This window comes from Equus asinus, chromosome 6, assembly GCF_041296235.1.
Source record: "Equus asinus isolate D_3611 breed Donkey chromosome 6, EquAss-T2T_v2, whole genome shotgun sequence".
In the NCBI taxonomy this organism is placed as follows: Eukaryota; Metazoa; Chordata; class Mammalia; order Perissodactyla; family Equidae; genus Equus; species Equus asinus.
This window is the reverse complement of record NC_091795.1, coordinates 40,209,625-40,237,302: the sequence shown is the minus strand read 5'-3', so window position 1 is coordinate 40,237,302 and position 27,678 is coordinate 40,209,625. Positions and strand designations below refer to the sequence as shown.

General features: G+C 44.5%; 1 protein-coding gene and 1 long non-coding RNA gene across 6 annotated transcripts in view; one reads left to right on the top strand and one right to left on the bottom strand.

The window, feature by feature from the left end:
• Positions 1-27,678, bottom strand: part of LOC139045501 (uncharacterized) — a 36,525-nt gene extending 8,847 nt beyond the window's left edge. The window contains exons 1-4 of one of the 5 annotated variants that reach the window (XR_011503927.1): positions 27,422-27,676; positions 17,697-17,828; positions 16,321-16,368; positions 3,667-3,793 (exon numbers count right to left, since the gene is read on the bottom strand). This is a non-coding gene — a long non-coding RNA (uncharacterized lncRNA). Of the gene's footprint in view, positions 1-3,666; positions 3,794-14,648; positions 14,753-16,320; positions 16,369-17,696; positions 17,829-27,421 lie in introns of all 5 variants that reach the window. The other 4 variants (XR_011503926.1, XR_011503925.1, XR_011503928.1 and 1 more) reach the window with 4 other exon arrangements.
• LOC123286219 (uncharacterized protein C2orf78-like) lies at positions 4,302-12,161 on the top strand. Its single transcript, XM_044771796.2, has 4 exons — positions 4,302-4,362; positions 5,341-5,421; positions 8,521-9,282; positions 10,151-12,161. Exons 1-4 carry the CDS (start codon positions 4,302-4,304, stop codon positions 12,049-12,051), a joined length of 2,805 nt encoding a protein of 934 aa, XP_044627731.2. The 3' UTR covers positions 12,052-12,161.

The following is a 27,678-nucleotide window of genomic DNA, read 5'->3' as shown; positions in this document are numbered from 1 at the left end:
ACTCACATTTTCCGTGCCCAAACAACACAGTTTGAGGAACTGAGCGGGACTCAGTTTCGATATTTAAGTACCGTCCCCAGCACTGACAGACCATCCTAGAAAGCAGTCCCTCTGCACTTGACCCGAGCAATGGCCAGAGCCTCGCTTTTAAAAGCACGGGGAGAAATCAGAACATCTCATACCGTCCGTTTCAGCCACTGTACGCGGAGCAGCCAGACGGTCAATGCCTCCGAGAAAGGGGCGGAGGGGCCAAGCGCGCGGCCTCAACAGTGACAGGCAGAGACCCCAGTGGACGAGACCCAGACCCAGGAGCCGAGAGGCGGCAGGGCTACGCCCAGGGGCCAAAGCGTCTTACCTTTCGGGAACGTGGTTTCTGCCCTTCCTCTTGGCTGAAGAAGGTCCGCAAAAGAGGGGTCCGTGGACCTGGCCGCGGCGGGCATGAAGCCATTGGCTCATGTGGGCCCCAAGATGCCCCCCTGCCGCCGAGACTGACAGACTCCCCAGTCCGGCGCCCTCGGTGTCAGAACAAGACCCCCAACCACAAGAACCTGCGTGGCAAACCAGGCAGCGCCCAAATCCCTACCACAGCGCATGCGACACCGCCTGGCCTGATGACGTCACCAGGCCGGCTGCCAGAGAAGCCCGATCAGGGAACAGCACTCTGGCGGCTACGGCGCCCTCCTTCGCCGGAGGCCGGTAGTACAGCTCATGCAGATGAGCGCACGCTTGTCACCGCCTTGAGATTTCAAACACTGCAGGCCATGCAATGAAAACTGAAGTCAACTCCCCCAGTTCCTTGTGTGCTTCTCCAGATGTTTTCCAAGTGCTTACGTTCACTCGCATATTTTATATAAAGATTTCTTTGTACCTATATGCATATCCTCTATTTCATGTAAAAGCAGCGTACTCCACATGTTCCACAATCGACCTCTGACCCTCAACTTTCCAGTCCATTTATTCATACATCCATTCTATTCCTTTTAATGCTTGCATACTATTCCATTCAGTACAATTACCAAAATTTATGAGTCCAATATTGATGGACTTTTAGTTGTTTTCAGTACTTTTGTCCTCTGCTACAGAGAGACTGCAGTGTGAACATCCTCACGCGTGAGTACAGCTACTTTTAAATTCCTAGAAGTAGAATTGCTGGAAAGGATATGCAAACTTAAAATTTTTAAAGTACTCTCTAATTCCCCTCCAAAAACACTGTAACAACCTACTCTCCCACTTAGAGTGAAACTTTCATTGGATTCCTACCCTGTGCCAGGTATCATGTTACAGGGTGATGCTATGTATATTTTCAAAAATACCGATAAATAACTGAGAGGGATAAGAGTGGAGCTGAAGACTAAGATTTCCACACAGCATCAGGCACAGGGAGCTGTCCCTGTTAGGAAAACTCTGAATTTGGCTACAAGTGGAACGGCAAAGGACAGCACGTCCTACAGTAGGTCTGAAGGCAGAAGGGGCAATAAATTTCAGATTAACCTGTAGATAATTGCAATAGTGAATGCTTTTTACTGCCTATTTTCTAGTTTCTGAAAATATCTTACAAACACTGTTAATAATCTTCACAACCATTGGAGAGCTAGGTAAACAACAGGTCAGAGAGGTGAGAGTTCTGGAATAAAGGAATAAATGAATGGGTAAAACGATCACTAGCTCTAACATTTCTGGGATAGTCACAGTCTAACCAAGTTGAAATCCACAAGCATCTACAACTCAGGAATATTCTACATATTTCCTAGTAGGTGAACATTAGTAAGTTGCTATTTGCAAAAAGAACGACATCAGTTAGCACAGCAGAGTTTGCAAACTTACAACTTGGCACCTTCAACTTTGAAGTTACATCAAAAAATATTCCTGGGGCCAGCCCCGTGGCCGAGTGGCTAAGTTCGCGAACTCCGCTTGGCGGCCCAGGGTTTTGCTGGTTTGGATGCTGGGCGCGGACGTGGCACTGCTCATCAGGCCACGTTGAAGCAGCATCCCACGTGCCACAACTAGAAGGACCCACAACTAAAATATACAACTATGTACTGGCGGGATTCGGGGAGAAAAAGCAGGAAAAAAAAAAAAAAAGGAGATTGGCAACAGTTGTTAGCTCAGGTGCTAATCTTAATATACATATTCCTTTGGAGTTTATGGAAAAAAATACACCATTGGTGAGCAGTGGCCTAAAAGTACACAGGGTACAGAAAGCTATAGACATGACCACACAAAATGTAACATGAATTGATCAGAACCTAGAAAGGCTATATTGGTCTTGCACTTCCCATTTGCTAAATGACACAAGCTGGGGTGGGACTACGCTCAGATGACGCAAGAAAATCTAGACCTAAGCATAACAAGGTTTCCAGAAAGTATGGGAAGCAGTAAAGTGTAGGTCTTTGGAGGTACGAATCCAACATGAAGTAAAAGAACGCCTCCATGGGTATGCAGGACACTGGAATGGAAAATATAGGAGCAAGGCATATTTGGAGCACCGAACAGATAAGTAGTTGACACTAACAAAATCTGCCAGTACCCGGCAGGGCCCCGGGGAACATGGAGGAGTTTGAGGGATGCCAGTCCTTAATTGAATCAAAAAGGGACAACGGGGAGAGTAAGGAAGAGCCTCAGGGCTAGACGGACAGGGTGTGTTACACCAAGACAAGTCTCAGTTATCCCCGTGGCAACAAAATGCAGGAGACGGGTCTATGGGACGAGACAGTACCCTAACTATAAAAAAAACGCTTCCTGTGAGTGCAGGGCTTGGTGGTAAGTTCCAGAACATTGGACTCAACCTTCTGACGTTCCTCATGTTTCATTTAAGATTCTTTTAGAGGTAACATGATGCTGAGGCTGCAAGCTAAGGTTAAATGCCTGGAATGACGGAAAGAAAGCGGTTATAGAGACTGGGAACCAGGAAAGGCCCAAGTAAGGGTTTGCCTGAACAGACTGGAAGCGGAAAGTGAATATTTTCATGTGTAAACATTTTACTGCTATGAGAATTTGTCTTACCACAGCTCCCACAAACTTATACTACCCACCCTAACCTGCGTTAGCTCCGGATTCCCTTCATTTCCACATGACATAGAGAAGAGAGAGACCAGTCTCACTTGTGGATATGTTGTTAGCCTCACGTTACATCCTCATATCATGGAAGTAGGCTATCCGGGGTATGAAGCTGAGGGGCAAAACCCTTCAAAGATTTCACGAGCCCCAGCCATAGCTCTACACTGCAATACCCTTCACAATTTCTCCTCGGGTAAGCACCCCCCGCCATCACTCAAAACATTAACATTTCATAACAGGAAAAATATTCCTATAAATGAAATGTGTGTCTTTGGAGGTCCCATCTAGCAGGTATCTACTTGTGGGATCCTGGCATCTTGGATCACACACCTCCTACTCATTTGAACTATGAAAGTCTCCACATAGGTCCACCCAGGCATCCGCAAAGCTTACCGCCAAGGAAAATGACTAGATCCACAGATTTCCTCCCCAAATCAGCTGACTCCACATACAAATCAGCAGCAACTCAGCCCTCGCCCACTGTCTCACAGTCACCAGAGTGGTTAGAGAGAAGAGCACTAAGCAGGGGCACAAAAGCAGAGGCTCCCAGGCCAGCCGGGTGCACTGCACACATCTGCTCCTTAGGCGTGAGGGCACCGTGCAACTCACCACAATGCTTCTCACAGCCCCCTCGTAAGTTTCTCCACAGAACCCTTCAGGTCAAGTTAGTTCGTGAGGCTTCCCAATGAACAATCAGCAGGAGAACACCATGTGATCTGTCTTCCCACGTTGGATCCTTAAAAACACAACCAGGAGAAACATGGAGAAAGACCCAGAGCATTTGAAAACAACCCATATTCTACACAATTACCAATGAATAACATAAATCATGTAATATCACATAAAACAAAGTGAGAGAAAGTGATTTAAGATTATTCTCTTTAGTGGACAGAAACTGCGGCTGTTGCAGGACTACCCAGCAAATTGAAAAGCTATATACTGAATTTTCTGTTCTCTTAATACAAAATGAGGGCAAAATGTGTCCACCTGTTTCTCAAGGCCAAAAAATCCACAGACAGCTGTTTTCCTGTCCCTTTCACCTTGCCTCTTCCCTATTCTCCACGAATGTCCTCCTCTTTCTCTCACTATTCTCCTCTGCATGTTGCTCGGCCTTGCACACAACCATGGCCGACAGAGAACCCTAGAGGCCCAATGTTCTACAGCGGCTGTTTCCAAGAGGGAGGAGGCTACAGCAACTGCCACACTGGATACACTCAGAGGAGAAGGAAAGGGGAGGACCCCGAATGCCTCTCATGTATAAAAGCGCGGGATGGCAGGAGGCCTGTGTGGCCCAAGGAGCCAGAGGTAGCAAATTATGGGCAAAAGAATTGCAACCCAAGGCTGGAAGACAAGAGCTCTGCCCTCAGCTGTGTCCCTGGCTCTCTGGCATCTGCTTCTAATGGGCAGGCGCCATTTTCAGAAGCATCAGGCACTGGAAAGAAGACCTCTGCTGCTGGGATTGAAAGGAAGTAACATCCAGGAGGGGGAGATGCGAGCAAGGGCGAGGTTGGTCCCAGAAACAAGGCCTATAATGCAGACAAAAGAAAAGGGGAGCAGCAGAGAGATGCAAGTCCAACCCGGCCCAGCCCAGTCCAAGGAAGGTAGGATTCAAGGAGAAGAAAGTCAAAGAGAAGACCGTTTAACCACATCATTCCCCACAAGGGGCACTCAACAAACCTCACCCTACTCTTTCACCAAGTTACAGAAGGAGCTGCCAATCCTTTCCTTTGCTCCTTAAAACCTGCAGTAAGTTCACCGTTAGATCACCTGGTAGGATTTCAGAACAACGGTAATAGGTCAACCTAGATGTCCTTTTCCTTCCTCTCTAAGGACATTAACTAACTGTACATGTAATTACTAATGTACAATATATATTATAAAGTATAATTCATAGAATACAAAGAACTATGAGTTAATTACATTAATGAACATCTATAAGGAACGTTGAGAGGATTCCCTGACATAAGAGCCTGGGGAAGAGAGACTAGCACATGTGGCTCCTAGGATGTCACCTCCCCAGAGCTCAGCCATGCAGGTGCTGCTGTAGCTCTCCCCCGACTCCCTCCACCCAATCCCATCTTCTTGTGGGGAATCTGGCCGCCCTATTGGCTGTCTCGTACCTTTGAACTGCCTGCTCTGTGACATCATTCTCCCCCTAGACCTACTGCCACCTGCTAGAATCTTGGGGTTTCCATGGAGTTGTCTGTAAATAAATTTGGATCATCGCAAGCGACCAGTGTGACCAGCGACCTTCATACTGGACACACCGCTCTTTGACGGCAGCCACTCAGACTTCATCTGGTATCGTCTCCTCATCTCTTGGATCTGCGGTTGATGCTTCCTCTTCTTTTCTCGCCATGTCAGGCAAGGAAACTAACTTTTTAAGTGTTCCGTTATGTATTTTTGCCCCTAAATTTGGTAGTAGATTCTAATGTAGCAGAGAATAATGGGAGGAAAGTATTGAAGTAAACCTGGGGACCTAATTTAAGTTTTGACTTTGACATTTATGAGCTGTAGGACTTTGGACAAGTCGTTGACTCTCTCACAAACTCTGTTCTCTCTCATCTCTCACATCAGGATATTACAACTGTGGTTCCTTCTGCTCCTTTTCTTTTCTAATATTGAATCTTAAAGGGCACCCAGGTAGAAATGAAATCAGAGACTTCTTGAGGGTGTTTCCACAGAAACAGAGAGAAATCTAGGTGATGCAGGAAGTTAGCAGTATATCCCCAAAGGTTTCATCTGTAATGGTCTCCCTCCACTGAAATTTCAACTGTAGTATTTTAAATTTAGTGCTGTTCAAAAGGCAATATGCCCATGTTTGGAGTTATCTACCTAAATGAGGTGAAAAAAAAAAAAAGTAGGAAGAGACAATGGAGAGTACTGGGCTATAGGGGGACTAGTCTTCAAAGGTCAGGAAGTTGAGGATTGTTTTCATCAGCACAGGCCAACAGGAACCTAGAGGGAGGATAAAATAGAAGAATGAGGAGGAGAGCGAGGAGGAGCTCTCCAGGAAAAAGAGGTGGTTTGGCATGAAATGCTGAAGGAACCAAAGATTTTCAATTGCAGCAGGAAGAGCACAGAGTGAAATGTGCTCAGAGCAGGGCGAAGCACAGTTGACTTCAGCAAACGCTCACATTCATAGCCGAGGAAGGCCAGTGAGGCAGAACAGGGCATCGCCAGGCAAAGCAGCTTCTCAGACTCAGACTCGCTTGTTTGCTTTTTTCTCTTGCCTCTCTGAACACGGACGGCACCTGAGAGTTTGAATATAAACATTTCAGAGATCTTTTAGAAATGACACTTCCTATAATCCAGAAATTGATAAAGTGCTTATCCAGACGGCTGGAGGCAACAGAATTTCTAGTGTTTTATTTCATTCTCATTTTTTTTTTTAAGATTTTATTTTTTTCCTTTTTCTCCCCAAAGCCCCCCAGTACCTAGTTGTATATTCTTCATTGTGGGTCCTTCTAGTTGTGGCATGTGGGATGCTGCCTGAGCGTGGTTTCATGAGCAGTGTGATGTCCGCGCCCAGGATTCCAACCAACGAAACACTGGGCCGCCTGCAGCGGAGCGCGCGAACTTAACCACTCGGCCACGGGGCCAGCCCATTCATTCTCATTTTTTTTACTATGTAGATGTTTTGCCCATTAAAAATAAAATATAAGTTTCTAACAAATAATATCCTCTAACTTGAATCAGAAGGATTAATTCCTGTGTGTGATACGTAGGTTCCAAGTCAAGGCTGCTTTTCATCTTTATAAACATTTTCTTCCTGACATAGAGCGCGCACTGAGAAACGGCCACCATCTCTTTCTAGATGTAAGCTGCCCGAGAAGAAAAAGCAAAACTCAAGTGCCCCATCTCTGACTCCACATTTATCTCAGACAATTTCGTGGCATCCTTGGGGTTTTCCTACATTAAATTTTTAAAAATTGGATTCTAGCGATGACGGTGTTTTTAGTCTTTGGGGATGACCCCTTCCTGGATCTTGAAGGTGATAATAATTGAGGTTTTAGGATAAATAGAAAAACCTTCCTGATACCTTTTAAGTACTCTCTTCTGCATCTATGTGGTTATACTAATTGAAGTATGGATTTCTAGTAGGCTTAACTAGCTGTTCCTTGCGGCTCATGGTCAGAGAAATAAGAACGAGCACAACAACGGAATTCCTTTACACTTAGGATGTTGCTCTCTGCTTTGTACCAGTTTTCACTGAAATATCTGTCTGCTTATATTGTGGCCAGCTATACATTCACATTGATAGCATTTTGATGCCTTTTAGGCCACTTTTACTGATCGACTCTGTCTGCACGTACTGGCTAGGAATTCATTCAAAATCACCTTCTTCTCGGGCTGGTTTTGGTAAATAGTATTCACTACAATGGAGCCGGCAATATTCACTTTCATGACAAAGCGTATATGATACAGAACTACATTTATCAGTAAACTGATTCTGCTTTGTTGCTTGCTGCATACCGCAGTTTTTATGAATATCTATATGGTTCTTTTTACTTCCTTGATAAATGTTTTCCATGATTTTTCACAGAACTTATCATGTCTTCCTCCAGATAACAGATATGTCATATATGAATTCATGTATGAATTACTATTATTGTTGTTGCTGTTGTTATTGTAACTACAGATGAGTAACCTGAAGCTCAGGGAGATTAAATTACTGTTTTCTTTCAAAAAGCACTTCTTGGGATGCACACCCTCAGGCAATCCTGTGGAGGTAGGATCAGAAACCAGGCTTGAAGAGGGTAAGAGTAACCCTTTACACCTACCACCCGGACTGACTACTGGGTGAACTCTAGGGAACAGCACGTGAACTGCACGAGCAAACAGACCCTGAAGAAGACAGTGGTAACAGCTGCACTGTTTTCTAAGGGACCAAGAAAACACCTTATTAGGAGGTCTCCTTCTCCCGGGTTCTGGTAGTGGAACAGTCAGAGCAGAGTCCTGGCAAGAAGTCAGGAGACTTAGGCTCTGTGACCTGGTGATGATGCTGCCATAATGGGAGAATCGGACCACTCCAGCTGACCTCTCTGAGCCTCAGTTTCCTCACTCGTACCAGGAGAATGTCAGAACAGAGCATCTCTGAGGACGTTCTACTTCTAAAATGCTTCTATTCTAGCAAAGAGTAGATGAATCAGGACTAGGGGAGGCTCAAGGGAAGGATGGACAGCGAGAAGGGGGCTTCCAGCCTAGACAACAAGGTGTGGACCACACCACTTGGGGCTTCTGCACATCTCTGCCGCAGCTGGGAGCACAGGCAGTTACACAGAAAGGAACAAACTCCTCCCGCCCTTACAACCACCATAAAGGCGTGGGTGTTCGCTGTCTCAGTGAGCACTGGGATGAGAGGCTTCCTCATGCAGCAACCTTGAGATGATGCTGCTCCTCAGACATTGTCAGAGTTGATCAATCTCACTGAGTTTTTCTTCACCCTCTTGTTCCCTACAGAAAATTTCCAAAATCCATCCTTACTTGGAACTCCAAACTCCCTGCAGCTCTCTCTTCCTGTGGTGAGCGACACAGCTTCCCTAGCAGGAAGTGTCTGCAATTTCTCCAGAGTCTCTGCTCCAGCCATCAGTTCAGGATGGCTACTGCCATCAGCCACGGGCACCTCTTCCCAGCCACTCATGGGCAGCGCCTACCTTTACCAACATTCTAGCACAACCATGCTGTCTGGAGTGACTGGCCAGAGCCAGAGCTCCACCTCAGCTGCTTCCTATCCGGGTCTCTTTGAGTGGGGTGTCCCAGGAAGCACTGCACAGGAGTCCTCTTCACTCGGAGACTGCACTCTGACTGTCACTGGCCACGACACAACGGTTTCTTCCATGTCTATGGCAGCACACTATGACAGAACTTCAGGTGCCAATAACCCGGTCCCACTGTATCCATCACTTTCCACCAGCCTTGTTCAGGGAACACCATCTCAGGTTCCAAATCAGGGACACAGCCTGTCACTTCCCTACCAGGAAGGAAGCCAGGTGTACTACTATGGTCACGGCACACTGGGGCCTCTGCTGTCTGGAGAACTTGGCCCCTGCCTGCAGTCCTACGGCTCTGTGTCCTACACAGGAGCTGGGGCCTCTGCTCCTCAACCAGAAATGGTGTTGGTACTAAAGGAGATTCAGCCCACACATGTCCTTCCACCAGCCTCCACCTCTGGGGTCTGCTACGCTGCGTCTGCTCCAGCCATCCCACAAACCAGATCTCAAGGTGAGTACAAACAGCAAGAAGGCAGAGAAAGGAGGTCTGCATCCAAAATCAGGGTCAAATCTGCAGCCGGGAAGCGGCGAGGCCACAGACAGGTAGAACTGAAGTCCTGAGACATGAGTGAACACTACCCTCGCTCAGTGCTCCCCATTTCAGACTCGACATAAGAACACCTCATACAGGGGGGCAGGGGGGACACTGTAATGCTCATCCATGCTACATGGCTGAGAACCCCAAGAGCACACCAAGGGACCCCATACCTCTCACCACCCCAGCTGCTAAGTGCCCTACTCCACCACATACAAATGGACTCCCTCTGCCGATTTACGGGTTAGTCTCCTGGGAAGGCCTGTCAGAACTATCACTATGATAGAGACACGCAAACTTTCCCTCGCTTTGTTCACTCATACCAGGAATAAGCCCTTCTGTCCCGAGACGCTGTCAAAATTCAGCAGGCTAGGAATCTGTCCTTGCTCATATATTCCATCGGAAAGAGCTCCGCTCCCTCTCCTCGTCCACAGTGTGACGTGTTCTCATTCTCTCGGGAAAATGGACAGCATCAAAAAGACTCTATAGGAGAATGTTAGGACTTGTGAAATGTCTCATAGTATAAAACTCTCTTTTACTTTTTACTGCTCCTATGACAACCCTATGAAATAGAAAGAAAGCCAAGGGACAACGACATCCAATGATCACCAGTAAGAACCAGAACACTCGCCTCTTAGCTCCTAGCACAGGGCGCTGTCCATGATCCTTAAGAGCCAGGAGAAACACCTTGCCCATCGGGGGAAGGGACGTGGTTGCTGCACTGGTGTCTAGGGGGGAACATCTCACCCACCGAGGACTCACTTCATCCTTGCTTCCTTTGTAGTGGTGGAAACCTCCCTGGGGAGAGAGACTTTCCTGGGACTGCAACCTCCAAGCCAGACATTTTGTCTACAGCAAACTCCAGAATTCCCCAAATCCTGCAGTAGCAGAAATACCCAGATGCTGCAGAGTAACCCACCACATGAGCCTGCAGACATTTCACTGACAGCTTCACTCCAGACTTCGAACAGTAACCTCCTGGCACTGTCTCCAGCTCCAAAGAATTGGGATGAGTTTAACACCAACCTTTCAAAGCCTCTGGATCCCGACCAGATCCCAATAGAAAACCAAGATCCTCTACCACACCCTTTAGAAATTCCTGATATTCTCCAGCTCCTGGCCTGCATCGATCCCCTCGGGCCAGAGGACCACCCTGCTTCCGAAAACGCTGATCTGGGAAAGAGTAGCCTGAGTCTTGAGGGCCAAGGGACACTGGAAAACGGGACCGAGGCTAGCGGTGGCTTTGCAGACATCGCTACACTGATGGGGGATGGTCACCTTCCCCAACTATTCGACCCCTTGAAAGACCTTGATCAACCCCAAGGCCCCGAGCTGATCCAAGCCAAAGAGACAGGAGCCATCGAGTCCATCCAGCTGCAGGAAAAGTCAAGTAGCAGAAAGGATGCCTCCGATAACACCAGGAAGAACAAACATCAGGCCTCTGAGCCTCTCGATGGTGCTCCCAAGGCCAAAATCCAGCCAAAGGACCCAGAGTGCCTGTCAGGGGGAGAAGGGCTTATTTGCAATGCTGCAGCCAGTGACAGGGCTCCTGAGAACGAGGCCGAGCACTCCAACAGCAAACCTCAGAAAGCCGCACCCAGCAGGATCAGTACAACTAAGAGCCATGGGCAGGAAAGGACCAAGAAGACCAGAGGAAACAACCCCAAGAAAGCCGGAGAGAGTCGGCAGTCAGGGACTGAAGTCAGGGTGGAAGAGAAGCCAATGATGCCCAGGATGAAGCGGAGGAAGAATCAACCCGAGCTGAGCCAAGAAACCTTTAAGCGGCCTCGAACCAGCCTCGGCCAGCACATGCTGGAGTCGGTGCAGGTGTTTCATGCTCTGGGGAGGAAGAGTGAGAAGAACACCGGGCCCTCTTCCTCCCGGGCCCTGGGAACCTGCAGCAACCCCAAACACCCCCAGCCCTGCCCAGCTATCAAACCGTGGCTGGATAAACCACTGGAGGGTCAGTGTCCTGAGGAAACTCAAGTCAAAGCCCAGAAAGCAGAGAGCAGTGCTGAAATGGAGTGTCCACCTCCATCCCGGGACGAGCTGCCACCTCCTGGGAAGGTCAGGTTGGTACCTTTGCCTTTTCTGTCCGTGGACAAGCCTCCAGCTCGACCTGTTCCTCGGAGGCCACAGGCTCTGGCCTCACATCGGCCTGCTGTGGCAGACCCTGCCCGGCCTGCTTCCACCAACTCAGCTCAACCAACTGCAGTCAATTCCACCCACCCAGCTCCTGCATCTTTGACAGGTCCTGCCAGACCAGCTCGGCCAATTACCACCAACCCCGCTCGACCGGGTTGGACCAACCCCACCCGGCCTAGCGGCCCTCAGTGTCCTGCTTCAAGGCCTGCACCTTACAGAACAGCATCTTGCACTTCTCTCCAGCAGGAGCCCGTTCCCACTGCTGTGCCCATGCTCCAGGCCCCGCCCAAGCCTCCCGCCCAGTATCTACTGGAGGATTTCAGCAAGCAACCAATTCCATGGAGGAAACCCGTCATTCCAGGGCCAGTGATGTCAGAGCCCATCACACAGGAACAGAGGCCAGAGCGGGAGGCCATGAAGAGGCAGGCTCAACAGGAGCGTGAGAAGGCTGCCAAGTACACCTCTTGGGGGAAAGTGCAGTTTTTCATTGAGAGGGAAAAAGAAATGGAAATTTCTCGATACTATGGCTACGCGATATAAGGCTGCTAGGGCTCTTGGTGCCCCTTTGGGGACCAGTTGCTTTTCTAGAGATAGATAGATAGATAGATAGATTTCTCTTATTCATTTTGATATATTTAAAAACTTAGTAAGACAGTAAATAAAGTACTAGAATGAATAGATGAGTAATAAAGAAGCCTTCTGTGTTTGGAAATGCTGTTAACTGTGTTTTTTCTGTGATGGGGGTGGGAGGGAACCCAATTCTTCAGGAGAAAAAAAAAGTGAAGTTGGACAGGAGAATGAGGGAAAAGGGAGACGAACTGACGAAAGAGGCCATAATTGGGTGCAGGGCTGGGGAGGCCAAAAGGGGAGAGATTTGAGGGGTTTATAAAAAGAAGCAGGAGTCGTGAATGACAGAAGTCAGAAGCAGGGCCTGAGGGGAGCGTTAAAAGAGTAAAATTGGAATAGAGTTGAAGACGGCAGCCGATGAGTCTAGGTTGACCAGGAGAAATGTAAAAAGTCTCTCGGGAGGCTGGTCTTATGGCTCACGACCACCACATCGGTGTTTTGGAAAACAAGAGATTCAGGACACCTTCCAAAAGGCTTGGGTCACTTCATCCATGAATGACTACGGCTGGGGACGGTCAGTATAAATCAAAGGGGAATCTACGGGATGAATGGCCAGGGCTGAGTTACCTTGGGGGCAGCTGATAACAGGAGCCTCCCCATGGGAGCTGCTGCAGCAGGACAGGGCAGGCAGAGAAATTTCCTCAACTTCTGTGCACCAGGCCCACGAGCCCACTACTTCAGTTAACCTTTGCAACAACACGCAAGGGCAGGGTCACTGAGCCGCTTTACTACTGACGTTCCGCAGTGGGCTGCAGTCACACTGCCTGCGGAGGAGCAAGGCCTCAACTTGAGACCTGCATGCCAGCAGTGCTCAGCATTTGCTAACGCCTGTTGGCGACCAAGCTGGCTTTCAGAGCACAGCATCCAGACGTTACTGGTGGATGAGATCAAACTTCTGGAGCGGGGCCTAAACTTTTTTTTAGATGTACTTCATTCTATTTCCCCTCTGTACAGACTATGTCGTTTTCCCACCCAAGGTCCAATTGCCATACATCGTCCTACACATCTGCCCCTTACCCCTTTCCACCTCCTCCCCCGCTTTCCCCTCTGGTATCTATGTGTTTGTTTATCTTCCACATATGAGTGAAGTATTAGGTATATGTCTTTCTCCATCTGACCCATTTCACTTAGCGTAACACCCTCAGGGTTCACTCATGTTGCTGCAAATGGCAAGATTTCATGCTTTTGATAACTGAGTAGGATTCCATTGTATATATACCACATCTTCTTTATCCATTCACCTCTCAGTGGGCCCTTAGGAGGTTGTTTCCAAGTCTTGGCTATTGTGAATAATGATGCAACGAACATACGGGCGCATCTATCTTTGCCAATTAGTGTTTCCACGTTCTTTCGATAAACACCCAAAAGTGGAATAGCTGGGTCATATGGTAGTCTTATTTTTAAATTTTTCAGGAATCTGCATTCTCTGTTCCATAGTGGCTGTACCAATTTACATTCTGACCAGCACTATATGAGGGTTCCCTTTGCTCCACACCCTTCCAACACTTGCCATTTCTTGTTTTTCTAATAATAGCCATTCTGACGGGCGGGAGGTGGTAGCTCATTTTGGTTTTGAATGCCCTTTCCTAAAAATTAGTCATGTTTCATACCTTTTCATGAGCCTGCTGCCCACTTGTATATTTTCCTCAGAAAAGCGTCTGTTCATAAGTATTGACTTGAGAGACCTGCCAGGTCCTCCTGAATCCACCTGGCCTGTCGCCACCTTTTCTCAACATCACTATCCTCCAAACCACATGAGAAAAACCTGCCGGAAGCGTCTGTCACACTGCGGGAGAGTGGTGGGTGTGCCTGTGCACTGGGTCGCGGCTCCACCTGCACAGGACTTGTGTGCCCAAGGGTCCAGAGTCACTCCCTGGGAAGTCTTGTGGGGCACCTGGAGGGGCTGAGCAGGGGAAGCGTGGGGGACAGGAGGCATACAAGGGAATGCAGTGGTTGGAGGGGAGTGATGTGAACAGTAAATAATTACCGTGAGAAAATTGGTAACTTACATTTCTAAAATTATTTTTATTGAGATATAATTCACATACCAGAAAACTCACCTTTTGAAACTCTAAATTCAGTGGCATTTAGTACATTCACAAGCTCAGGCAACCACCAGCATTATCAAACCCAACACATTTTCATCACCCCTAAAAGAAACCCTCTTAACCATTAGAGGCTGCTCCTCACTCCCTCCTCTCTCCAGACCCGGCAACCACTCATCTGCTTTCTATCTTTACGGACTTGCCTTTTCTGGACATTTCACACATCTGAAATATACCACAATACGTGACCTTTGTGTCTGGCTTCTTTCACTTAGCAGAAGGTTTTTCAACGTCCATCCACGTTGTAGTGTGTGTCAGTCTTTCATTCCTTTGTATGACTGCATAACGGAGCCACCACACTTGTTTATGCTTTCCTCAGTTCATGGACATTTGTGTTGTTTCTGCTGGTCATTTACATTTAATGAGAGCTTATATTGTGTCATGAAGCACCACGAAGTCACTCACCCCATTTCGCCCATAAGGAGACAGGCTTGGAGAGTGTCAAGAATTGGCCCAAGGTGAAGAGTCAGCAACTAGGGGAGCTGGGGTTTCAACTCAGGCAGGCAGACCTCAGAGGTAATAGATTCACAGGAGAGAACGTGAGAAAGGTACAAAAGGGGATTCAATGGAAATTCACCCTTCTCCCCAAGTTCCCCGGCCACCCATTTCCCTCCTCCCTTAGACACATTTACTTTTGCCACGCTGCGGATCCTTCCAGAGAGGTGATTTACACTCCAACGTGGAAGTATCACAGTTTACTCACTAATGTGTCCACTGATTTGAAATATCATTTTTATGCCACACTAAATTCTTACATGTGTTGGCATTACTATTTTCAGAGTTGGCCTGACTTTTTTGCTTATCTCTAATATTTGGCATTTCTCTAGAATTCATTTGCTCTTCTTATAGAATTTTTAAAATTTCCTCCTTCTCTTATTTCTCTTAAGACATTATCCATTGTGTTCATTCACTCTTGTATTATTTGTAATGTCATCTTCAGATAGGACAAACTACCTGGTTTCTTCAAAAAGTAAAGTTATTGAGAAAAAAAGAAACAAAGACAAAGAAAGTGGAGAGAGACATGGAAGGAGAACCCATAGATTAAATCAGACATCCGAGACCTAACAATCAAACGCCAAGTGTGGCCCTAACTTAGACCTAACTCAAACTCTTCAAAACAATTTCTATGACATTTAGGAGACAACTGCGAATTTGAGTGCTGACTGGATATTTAACAATAAACCAGGATATTAAGGAACAAAACTCTGACATTTTAAATGTATATATCAAAGATGAACAAGTGAAAGTATATGATATTGGGGATCTGCTTAAAAAACTATGGAATAGGGCGAAACAGGGAGGGGTAGAGAGGAGACACGACAGCCATCAGCTGATAAATATTCAAGCTGAAGGAGTTCATGGCTGGTCCACGAACACCACACCATTATGTCTGCTCCTGTAAATGCTTAAAATTTGTGTTAATTGTTAAAACAGGATGACACTGTAGAAGACTTTTTGGCGCTTTCTCAAAGGTTAAACGTAGAACTTCCACACGATCCAACATCTCTACTCCCACCTATACATCCAAAAGAATTCAAAGCAGGGATTTGAACCAATGTTTGTACACAATGCTCACAGCAGCATGACGCATAAGGGCCAAAAGGTAGAAACAACCCAAGTGTCCATCAACAGACGAATGGATACACAAAATGTGGTATGTACACACAATGGAATGCTATTCAGCCCTAAGAAGGAATAACATTTTGTTACATGCTGCAACATGGATGAACCTAGAAAACATTATGTTCAGTGAAAGAAGCCAGATACCGAAGGAAAAATATGTCGGATTCCGCTAACATGAGGCACCTAGAATAGGCAAATTCACGGAGACGTGAAGTAGAATAGAGGTCACCAGGGTCTGGGGGAGGGGAAATGGGGCTGTTAGTTTTTCAAGGTGACAGAGCTTTTGTTGAGGATGATGAAAACCGTTTGTTTACAGGCAGTGGTGACAGCTGCACAACATCATGAGTGCACTTAATGCCACTGAATTGTACACTTATGAATGGTTAAAATGATAAATATTGCTTACGTACATTTTACTACAGTAAAAAAAAAAAAAAACAAAAACAAGGAATACCTGAGTTCAAGTTTCAATTCTTCCTTTTCTGGGCCTCAGTTTCACCATCTGTGAAGTGAGTCACTGTCACCGTCTATGCTCCGGGCTCAGTGCAGAGGAAGCACTCAGGAGGGGACGTTAGTACCACTCCCACTTCATCAGCAAAGGCCTGCTGTGCGGATTCACTGCCTTAACGTGTGTGCACGCACTTTTTAAATGGCAGCTGCTGTACAGGCCTACCTCACTGTACTGTGCTTCGCTCTACCGTGCTTCACAGACGCTGCATTTCTTACAAGACTCCCATCAGCAACCCGATTACAACTTGCTGAAGGCTCAGATGATGGTTCATATTTTCAAGCAATAAGGTATTATTTACTTAAGCTATGTATGATGTCCCTTTAGATATAATACTATTGCAAACTTAACAGACTATGGTATCGTGTAAACATAACTTCTACATGCACTGGGAAACCAAATCATTAGTCTGACTCGCTTTATTGCGATATTCACTTTATTCAGTGACCTGGAACAGAACCTGTGATATCTGTGAGGTAGGCCTGTACAAATGTTAACAGACATTAGGTGTTATTGTTTCCCAAGGCTGTGGAACTGCCTAGAAGAAGGATAATTCTTTCCCACTGATAATGCCACACAGGCCAACAGAACATATGTGTTTCTCTATTATATCCAAAGATATTAGGAAACGAAAGCATAAAACTTAGAGAACTGTCTTCTATCAAGATACTTACACGTGCTCTCACAACTGCCCAAAATAAGTACCAAAGATACCATGGATACTCCATTCTTTTCTTTAGGCTACTACTGTTCTTACTAGAAGTTCACTTTACTTTGAAAATATAGAACAGGGGGGCCGTCCCCGTGGCGTAGTGGTTAAGCTTAGTGGGCTCTGCTTCGGTGGCCTCAGTTCACGAATTCAGATCTAAGGCACGGACCCACACCACTCGTCAGCCATGCTGTAGCACTGACCCACATACAAAACAGACGAAGACTGGCAGAGATGTTAGCTCGGGGCTCATCTTCCTCAAGCAAAAGAAGAGGAAGCGCGGCAACGTATGTTATCTCAGGGAGAAATCTTTCCTCAGCAAATATATATGTATGTATTTTTTATAATATATACTTTATAAATATACATAGAACATGGAAGTTCATAGAATTTCTTAAGCACATACAGAGGTTATTGCCAAATATTATATTTCAATTCACATCTTTACTCTCTTTTTCAGGTAGCAATTAGAAAAGTGTAATTAAGGAAAGCACTTGGTTCCCTTTTTGAAATACTACCCATGAGAGAAGGCCAGGATTACAACTACTGAATTACTATGCTTATTATACCATAAGAATGAAGACGGTTCCTTTCAATTAAGGGTTCCATTTACCTCTGGTTTGTATTAGTGGGGAGTGTGTGTTACATCAATAATCAGTCCAAGTTCTTCACTCTGCTCTCAGATTTTGCTGGAAACATCCAAGGGGTAACAACATTCTTCTACAACAAGATTCTTTTCCAAACTCTGTCAGAGAGAATGAAATAAGAAACAGCAAATGTGTGCTTCAAATCCTTTCTTATACTGTCATTCATTCAAGCCCTATGATGCTAACACACAGTGTGATTCAGAGGAAAGTTTCCACCCTTCTGGAAGTTACAAGCTAGATTACAATCTTTTCCCCCAGAGATTAGAGGGAAGAAAATAAGCTCACTTCTAGAGATTTACTTCTGTATTTGTGTCACGGGGGTACCTAACCAGACTGTAAACTCCCAGAAGGCAGGGACCACATCAGTGTTGTCCACCACTGCACCTCCAGCTCCAAGCGGAGTGCCTATGAGTAGGCACTTATAAATACTCCTAGAATATCTAAATAAATGAAGGATGGCTCTTATTGCTAAATATTCTTTTACGTATTTATCTTATTTATGTACTCTGTTCCACTGATCTGTGGTTACTCAAGGGCCAGCAACACATCTTTTAAAAAACTGACAGAGGTGGTCGGCCTGGTGGCGTAGTCCTTAAGTTCACCAGCTCTACTTCGGTGGCCCGGGGTTTGCAGTTTGGGATCCAGGGTGTGGACCCAGCACCGCTCATCAAGCCGCACTGTGGCAGCATCCCACACAAAAGAGAGGAAGACTGGCAGAGACGTTAGCTCAGGGCCAGTCTTCCTCATAAAAAAAATTAAAAGTAAAAAACTAATAGACTCATTTGTAGAGCAGTTTTAGCTTCATAGTAAAACGGAGCAGAAAGTAAAGAGTTCTCACTTTAACCATCTCTCCTTCACCCTACACAGCCTTTCCCACCATCACCATTCCATACCAGTGTGCTCCATTTGTTGTAATCAATGAAGCAACATTGACACATCATTATCAAAGTCCATAGCTCACATCACGGGTCACTTTGTGTTGTATAATCTATGGGCTTTGGCCAATGTACAATGACATGTATTTACCCCTAGAGTATCAGACAGATTAGCTTCACCACCCGAAAAATCCCCTGTGCTCCAGCAACACTTCTAGTATGGCTTAACATTTGGTAGGGCTAGGCAACCCTTTTCTACCTTCTTCCTTTTCAGAATTTTCCTGGCTATGTAAGTTTCTTTTGCTATACGAGCTTTAGAATCAGATGATATGAGATGATGTTAAATTTACAAATTACCTTAGGAAGATCTGACAGATCTACGATGCTGAGTCTTCCACCGAACATTGTGAAAGGTTTGAAGACTGTATTAATTACAACAAGGCGTACAATCTCTCCTGTCAGTTTCTTCCAGACTTGGAGCTGGAGGATCATTACCATCTCCAGCTATCTGAACAACAGCCAACCTGAGGTAACTCATTTAGTCACAAACCGCTTAGGAAGCCTTCCTTGATTAACCCTGTCTGTTGTCATTTCCCCCTCCTTTCCATTCCTAGGCATTTCTGCTGTGGCATTTCTGTGACACATCATTTGCCACTTGACAGTCCACTGTGCCTGACACTCGACTGCCAAGTACTGAGGCAGCTTTGCCTTGGGTGACTTCCCTCAAACACCCAGGACACCTTGTCCCATTCCGCTGCCACGCAGGGGTCATTCATCTCCCTACCTCTACTGCGTGAACAGGGACTGCACTGGGAGTGGCCCTGCAGCTTCGCAACCCCCTTGATGGTGCCTTAAACAGTCCCAACACTGAAGAGAACACCTTGTGCACACAGAACTAGAAGAGGCTTCCTATAACCACGTCACACAGGAAAGATGTTGGCTGTGTGGAGGAAAGGAGACTGAAGAGTCTTCCTGCTTCTCCCTGCTGATGTCCTTGCAGAAAAGGGGCTGAGCAGGGACCCGGGGGAACCTCAGGATCCCCTTGCAGAGACCGTGGAGCAGGGACCGAGGAGTGAGGACAATCGCGGAGAGGAGGAGGAAAATAGGAGGAAATTCACAGGCACCGCCAATGCGGGTGGGGGTGGGCCGTCAGTTCACTCATTCTTCAACGACTGGGAAGTAGCTACGATGTGTCAAACACTAAACTTGGTGTTGCTGGATGTGAATCAGAACCATTTGTTTATCTATGAAATCACTAACGTTTAAGTTCAGAGATGCAGAAGAATTGACAGAGTAGGTGAAGAAGAAAGAAACCCTGACCTATGAGACACAAATTAAATAAATTCCCAATACAGTCAAAGTGGGCTCTTCCTGACACTAATCCACACTGTGCCGGGCAGGGTAACGAGACATGGAATCTCTTCTCACCTTTTTTAAGTCGGTCAAATGCTTTCCCCACATATTCCCTTTTTTAGTTAAAAGAGAAACACAATTTTTCAGTTTCCATACTGAAATCCTGACCTTGCTGATCCAGGGCATTTTTTTGGTTGTGATGAAGGGAGTGAGGGCGTCTTACTGGCGTTTAGTGGGTGAGGGTCACGGATACCAGACATCTTGCCAAATTCAAAACAGCCCCACAAATGGGTCTCACACCTGGATGACTTTTGAACGTCCTAGTCAACATCCATAGAGGTGTAAAAACTGTTCAAAAGTATCTAAGCCTTAGAACTTGACTCCATTTCACACGTAAACACAAAGGGTTTCTTCGCAGTTTTCACGGACATTGAATGTCCGGGACAGCAGTCACCTTGTCATCCTAGTGAAGACTGTACTTTGTTTCCTTTGGAAATCTACTAAGCACAGCTCACAACCATTGAAACTCCTGCCACTAGGCAACATACCCACCCAGATCAGTGAGCATGGGCAGCTTTGGCATTCATGGCACAAGTAACTGACGATTTCTTTATTTTCAGTAAAGTCATGCCCAAGCATTGACATATGGAAATGTAAATACTTCTTACTCTATTCTAAATTACTTTATTTTACTTATCCTTTATATTATAGTCAGAGCACGGCATTGACTTTTTTTCTTAAACTTAAATATGGAAGCAGGTTGTATATATCTAAGAATTTCACTTCAGGAGAGTAAAGAGGATATTACAAAGTATCTGCTATAAAAAGGGGAAACGGAGTGAGACAGGGTTGAGGATACAGCTCTACACAGTGAATGCAGATTTCTGAAAGAATGCTAAATCAACCTTTGCTTATCTTTTCAAAAGAACTTTGAAAGCAATGAAATGAGTCCCCAGCATCTGGTGTCCAAATGGGAGACACTCTTTCCACCTAGTAACACACTTTTTGCGAGCCAAATTTGACATTAGCCTGTCTCCCTGTGTAGAATGAGGCTCCCTGAGAATGGAATTCACAGCCCACACAGTGGGTCCCCTCTGCTCTCTGCTTGGCATCTTGCTGCTCCCCTTCTTCAACCCCACCTAGTAACCACCTGTACTCCCCTTTTTCCTTCTTTCCCATCTTAAAAACAGATACAAGGCAACAAAACAGAGCAAACGTCTCCACAAACAAGGTCTAAGACACAGATGGCCAGCCCTTCTGTATCCCTGATAACCCAGCCCAGTCCCGAATGCTAAGGTTCATCAATACTCCCATGCTGACTGAAATTGTTTTATTATTATTATTATTTTATTGCGGAGACATTGGTTTGTAGCATTAGACAAGTTACTGGTATACATCATTATATATTTTGCTTTCTGTGTAGATTACATCATGAATCGAGCCACCCAAAGGCTAATTACGATCTATCACCACACATGTATGCCTAATTACCCACTCTCCCTCCCCTTTCCCCCTCTGGTAACCACCAATCCAATCTCTGTTTCTCTGTGTTTGTTTTTCATTGTTTTATCTTCTACTTATGAATGAGATCATACGGGTTTTGAGACTTTCTCCCTCTGACTTATTTCACTTAGCATAATACCCTCAAGGTCCACTCACGTTGTCATAAATGGCCGGATTTCATCATTTCTTATGACTGAGTAGTACTCTATTGTGTATACATACCAATCTTCATTTATCCATTCATCCCTTGATGGGCACCTAGGTTGCTTCCAAGTCTTGGCTACTGTGACTAATGCTCTGATGAACATAGGGGTGCATGTATCTCTATGCATTTGTGTTTCACGTTCTTTGGATAAATACTCAGAAGTAGAATAGCTGAATCATATGGTAGATCTATTCTTAAGATTTTGAGGAATCTCCATACTGTTTTCCCCAGTGGCTGCAGCAGTTTGCACTCCCACCAGCAGTGTAGGAGGGTTCCCTTCTCTCCACATCCTCTCCAACACTTATTGTTTCCTGTCTTGTTCATTATAGCCATTCTGACCGGAGTGAGGTGACACCTCATCGGAGTTTTGATTTGCAATTCCCTGATAGTTAATGATGTTGAGCATCTTCCCATGTGCCTGTTGGCCATCTGTATATCTTCTTTGGAGAAATGTCTATTCAGATCTTTCGCCCATTTTTCAATTGGGTTGTTAGTTTTTCTGTTGTTGAGACGTACGAGTTCTTTGTATATTTTGGATATTAACTCCTTATCAGATATATGATTTGCAAATATGTTCTCCCAATTGTTAGGTTCCCTTTTCGTTTTGCTGATGGTTTCCTTTGCTGTGCAGAAGGCTTTTAGTTTGATGTGGTCCCATTTGTTTATTTTTTCTATTGTTTCCCTTGCCCAGTCAGACAAGGTACTTGAAAATATCCTGCTAAGACCGATGTCACAGGGTGTACTGCCTAGGTTTTCTTCTAGAAGTTTAATGGTTCCAGGGCTTACATTCAAGTCAATCTATTTTGAGTTAATGTTTGTGCATGGTGTAAGATAATGGTCTACTTTCACTCTTTCGCATGTGGCCGTTCAGTTCTCCCGACACCACTTATTGAAGAGACTTTCTTTTCTCTTTTCTATGTTCTTGGCTCCCTTGTCAAAAATTAGCTGTCCATAGATGTGTGGGTTTCTTTCTGGGCTCTCGATTCTGTTCCATTGACCTGTGTGTCTGTTTTTGTGCCAGTACCATGCTGTTTTGGTTACTATAGTTTTTTAGTATATTTTGAAATCAGGGAGTGGGCCACCTCCAGCTTTGTTCTTTTTTCTCAGGATTCCTTTGGCTATTCGGGGTCTTTTGTTGTTCCATATAAATATTAGGATTCTTTGTTCTATTTCTGTGAAAAATGTCGCTGGAACTTTGATAGGGATTGCATGGAAAATGTAGACTGCCTTAGGAAGTATGGACATTTTAACTATGTTAATTCTTCAAGTCCAAGAGCATGGAATATCTTTCCATTTCTTTGTGTCTTCTTCAATTTCTTTCAGCAAGGTTTTATAGTTTTCAGTGTACAGATCTTTCACTTTGGTTAAGCTTATTCCTAGATACTTTACTCTGTTTGTTGCAGTTGTAGATGGGATGGTATTCTTAATTTCTCCTTCTGCTACTTCACTGTTAGTGTATAGCAACACAATGGATTTTTGTATGTTGATTTTGTATCGTACAACTTGACCATATTCATTTATTGTTTCTAAAAGTTTTTTAGTCAATTCTTTAGGTTGTTCTATATATAAAATCATGTCATCTGCAAATAGTGACAATTTCACCTCTTCTTTTCCAATTTGGATCCCTTTTGTTTCTTTTTCTTGCCTGATTGCTCTGGCTAAGACTTCCAATACTATGTTAAATAAGAGTGGTGAAAGTGGGCATCCCTGTCTGCTTCCTGTTTTTAGAGGGATAGCGTTCAGTTTTTCTCCATTGAGAATGATATTTGCTGTGGGTTTGTCATAAATGGCCTTTATTATGTTGAGGTACTTTCTTTTTATTCACAGTTTTTATCATAAATGGATGCCGTATCCTGTCAAATGCTTTCTCTGAGTCTATTGTGATGGTCATGTGATTTTTCTTCTTCATTTTGTTAACGTGGTGTATCACGATGATTGATTTGCAGATGTTGAACCATCCCTGTATCCCTGAAATACATCCTACTTGATTATGGTGTATGATCTTTTTAATGTATTGTTGTATTCAATTTGCTAATATTTTGTTGAGGATTTTTGAATCAACGTTCATCAGTGATGTTGGCCTGTAATTTCCTTTTTTTGTTGTTGTCCTTGTCTGGTTTTGGTTTCAGGGTAATGTTGGCTTCTCAGGAAGCTTCCTCTCCTCTTCAATATTTTGGAAGAGTTTGAGGACAAGTACTAAGTCTTCTTCGAATGCTTGGTAGAATTCACCAGGGAAGCCATCTGGTCCCAGACTTTTATTTTTGGGGAGGTTTTTGATCATGGTTTCCGTCTCCTTACCGGTGATTGGTCTATTCAAATTCTCGATTTCTTCTTGATTCAGTTTTGGCAGGTTGTATGAGTCTAAGAATTTATTCATTTCTCCTAGATTATCCAATTTGTTGGTGTGTCGCTTTTCATAGTATTCTCTCATGATCATTTGTATTTCTGAGGTGTCCGCTGTAATGTCTCCTTTTGCATTTCTAATTGTATTTATTTGAGACTTCTTTGGTTCTTTGGTGAGTCTAGCTAAAAGCTTGTCAATTTTATCTTTTCAAAGAACGAGTTCTTGGTTTCACTGATTTTTTTCTATTGTTCTTTTAGTCTCTATGTCATTTATTTCTGCCCTGATGTTTATTATTTGCTTCCTTCTACTGATTTGGGCTTTGTTTGTTCTTCTCTTTCCAGGTCCTTTTGGCGCACCATTAGATGGTTTATTTGGGAATTTTCTTGTTTGTTGAGGTAGGCCTGAATTGCTATACACTTCTCTGTTAGAACTGCTTTTGCTGTATCCCATAGATCTTGGCGTGTCGTATTTTCACTTTCATTCGTCTCCAGGTATTTTTGATTTCTCCTTTGATTTATTCATTGACCCAACTGTTGCTCAGTAGCATTAGGGTTAATCTTGACAAATCAGTGGCTTTTCTGATTTTCTTCCTGTAGTTGATCTCTAGTTTCATACCTTTGTGGTCAGAGAAGATGCTTGGTATTATTTCAATCTTCTTTAATTTGTTGAGACTTGTTTTGTGGCCTAATATGCGATCTATCCTGGAGAACATTCCACGTGCATTTGAAAAGAACGTGTATTCTGCGGTTTTGGGATCAAATGTTCTATATATATCTATTAAGTCCATCTGGTCTAATGTGTTTTTTAAGGCCGACATTTCCTTATTGATCTTCTGTTTGGATGATCTATCCTTCGGTGTAAGTGGAGTGTTAACGTCCCCTACTATTATTCTGTCACCGTCTATTTCTCCTTTTATGTCTGTTAATAATTGCTTTATATACTTAGGTGCTGCTATGTTGGGTGCACAGGTATTTACAAGTCTTATATCCTCTTGTCGGATTGTTTCCTTTATCATTACGTAGTGCCCTTTTTTGTCTCATTACAGTTTTTGTTTCAAAGTCTATTTTGTCTGATACAAGTATTGCTATCCCAGCTTTATTTTCTTTGCCATTTGCATGGAGTAGCTCTTTCCATCCTTTTACTTTCAGTTTGCGAGGGTCTGAAGTGTGTGTCTCTGATGTACAGCATATGTCTCAGTCTTACTATTTTATCTAATTGGCCATCCTATGCCTTTCGATTGGAACATTTAGTCCATTGACATTTAAAGCAGCTATTGATAAATATGTACTTATTACCACTTTTTTACTTTTTTTCTGGGTGTTTTAGGAGTTCTTCTCTGTTCCTTTCTTTTTCTCTTGCTCTCTTCCCTTGTGGTTTCATGGCTGTCTTTAATATTATGTTTGGGTTCCTTTCTCTTAATTATTTGTGTATTTATTATAGGCTTCTGGTTTGTGACTACCATGAGGTTCATATATAATAATCTAGGTATACAGCAATCTATATTGAGTTGAAGGCCTCTTTAGTTTGACTTCTTTCTGAAAGCTCTACTCTTTTACTCCCCTCCTCCCCCATTTTCTTTTTGATATCATATCTAACATCTTATTTTGTGTGTATCCATTACCTTGTTATCATTGAAATAGGTAATTTTAGTACTTTTGTCTCTTGACCTTTTTATTATCTTCATAGGTGGCTGATCTGCTACTTTTACTGTATTTTTGCCTTTACCAATGATTTCATTGACTTTTTTGGGGATAATTTTCTTATTCCTATTGTGGTCTTCTCTTTCTCACTTAAATAAGGTCCTTTAGCATTTCTTGTAGAACTGGTTTCTTGGTGATAAACTCCTTTAATTTTTGCTTGTTTGGCAAACTCTATCTCTCCTTCCATGCTGAATGATAACCTTGCCAAGTATTCTTTTTTTCCTTTCAGCACCTTAAATACCATGCCACTCCTGGCTAGCTTCTAATCTTTTGGCTGAGAAGTCAGCTGATAGCCTTATGGGGTTTCCTTTGTATGTGCTTACTGCCTTTCTCTCACAGTTTTTAGGATTCTCTTTTTATCTCTAATTTTGGATATTTTAATTATAACGTGTCTTGGTGTGGGCCTCATGGGTTTATTTGGCTTGGTGCACTCTGTGCTTTCTGTGCCTGGCTGTTTGTATCCTTCCTTAGGTTAGGAAAGTTTTCAGCTTTTATTTTTTCAGATAGATTCTCTGCTGCTTTGTCTCTCTTTTCTCCTTCTAGGACATCTATACTACAAATGTTAGTGTGCTTTATGTTGTCCCAGAGTTGAAATCGTTTAAATTCAATTATTTCACTTCATGGTTTATTTTTAACTCTCATACAACTGATGCCATCAAACACAATCAGTGCACAACTTCAAGTTCATATTTTGAAAGAATATCCAATGGAAAAGGGGCTGTGAACTTCACTTAGTGCTAGGAGTTACAGCGAAAAGCAGTATTTGAGCTAACTTCTATAGGATCGGGGAGAATTAACTGAAACTAACTCAGTGAATCTGAAGGATAGAAAGTGAGGGCAAAAGGGGCACAAGACGGGGCTGAAGAAGCAGAGAGGATTCTAGACCAGGCAGACTCTTCAAGGTCAGAGTCAAGAGTTCGCTTTTATTCTGAAACAATCCTTTTGAGCCATGCTTCTGATCAATGTTCCAACTCGCCTATTAAAAAGAGTTCCTGTGTGAAGAATGGCTTGGAAGGAAAGGAGAGTAGATACATGCACACTAGTCAGGACCTAAACGCAAAAGATCAGGCAAGTTCTGTAAGAGGATGCTGAGGGAAAGAAGGTGACACATTCCAAGATATTCAGGAGATAAGATGAAGCGGACTTCGTGAGGTATGAGATGGAGGAAACGAAGGTCTCAAAGGCAAAGTTTCGCAGTCAATCATTTGAACTATAGAGGAAGATCTCTCCAATGAGACCTGGTGAGAAGCACCAGGTGCCCTTTGTGATTCCTGGACGCAACACAATCCAACATTTTCCATAGAAAGTTCAACAGTACTGGAGGGCTTTTTCACTCAAACTTAGCTCTTATTATTCACATTTTCCACGCCAAAACAACACGATTTGAGGAATCGAGCAGGACTCAGTTTGGATAATTAAGTCCTGTCCCCAGCATTGACAGACCATCCTAAAAAGCAGTCCGTATGCCTCATATCAGAGCAGCAATGGCCAGAACCTTGTTTTCAAAAGGATGGGGAGAAATCAGAACATCTCAGACTGTTTGTTTCGGCTACTGCTGGCAAGCAGCCAGCCAGTCAGTGCCTCCGAGCAAGGGCAGAGGGGCCAAGAGCCCTGCAGCGGCAACAGTGACAGACAGGGACCCCAGTGGACGAGGCCCAGGCCCAGGAGCTAAAAGGCGGCAGGACCGCGCTCAGGAGCCAAGGCTTATTACCTTTCGGAGACATGGTTTCCACCCTTCCTCTTGGCTGAAGAACGCCCGGACAAGTAGGGTCCCTGGACTGGGCGTGGCAGGTACGAAACCACTGTCTCATGCGGGCCCAAGATGCTGACCATCGAATGCCAACAGTGAGAAAGTCCCCCGTCCGGGGCGCTCGGGAACAGAACAAGTCCCCCAACTGCAAGCACCTCGGTAGCAATCTAGGCAACCATCATCCTTACTACTGCGCATGCGCTACTTCCCATCCTCAT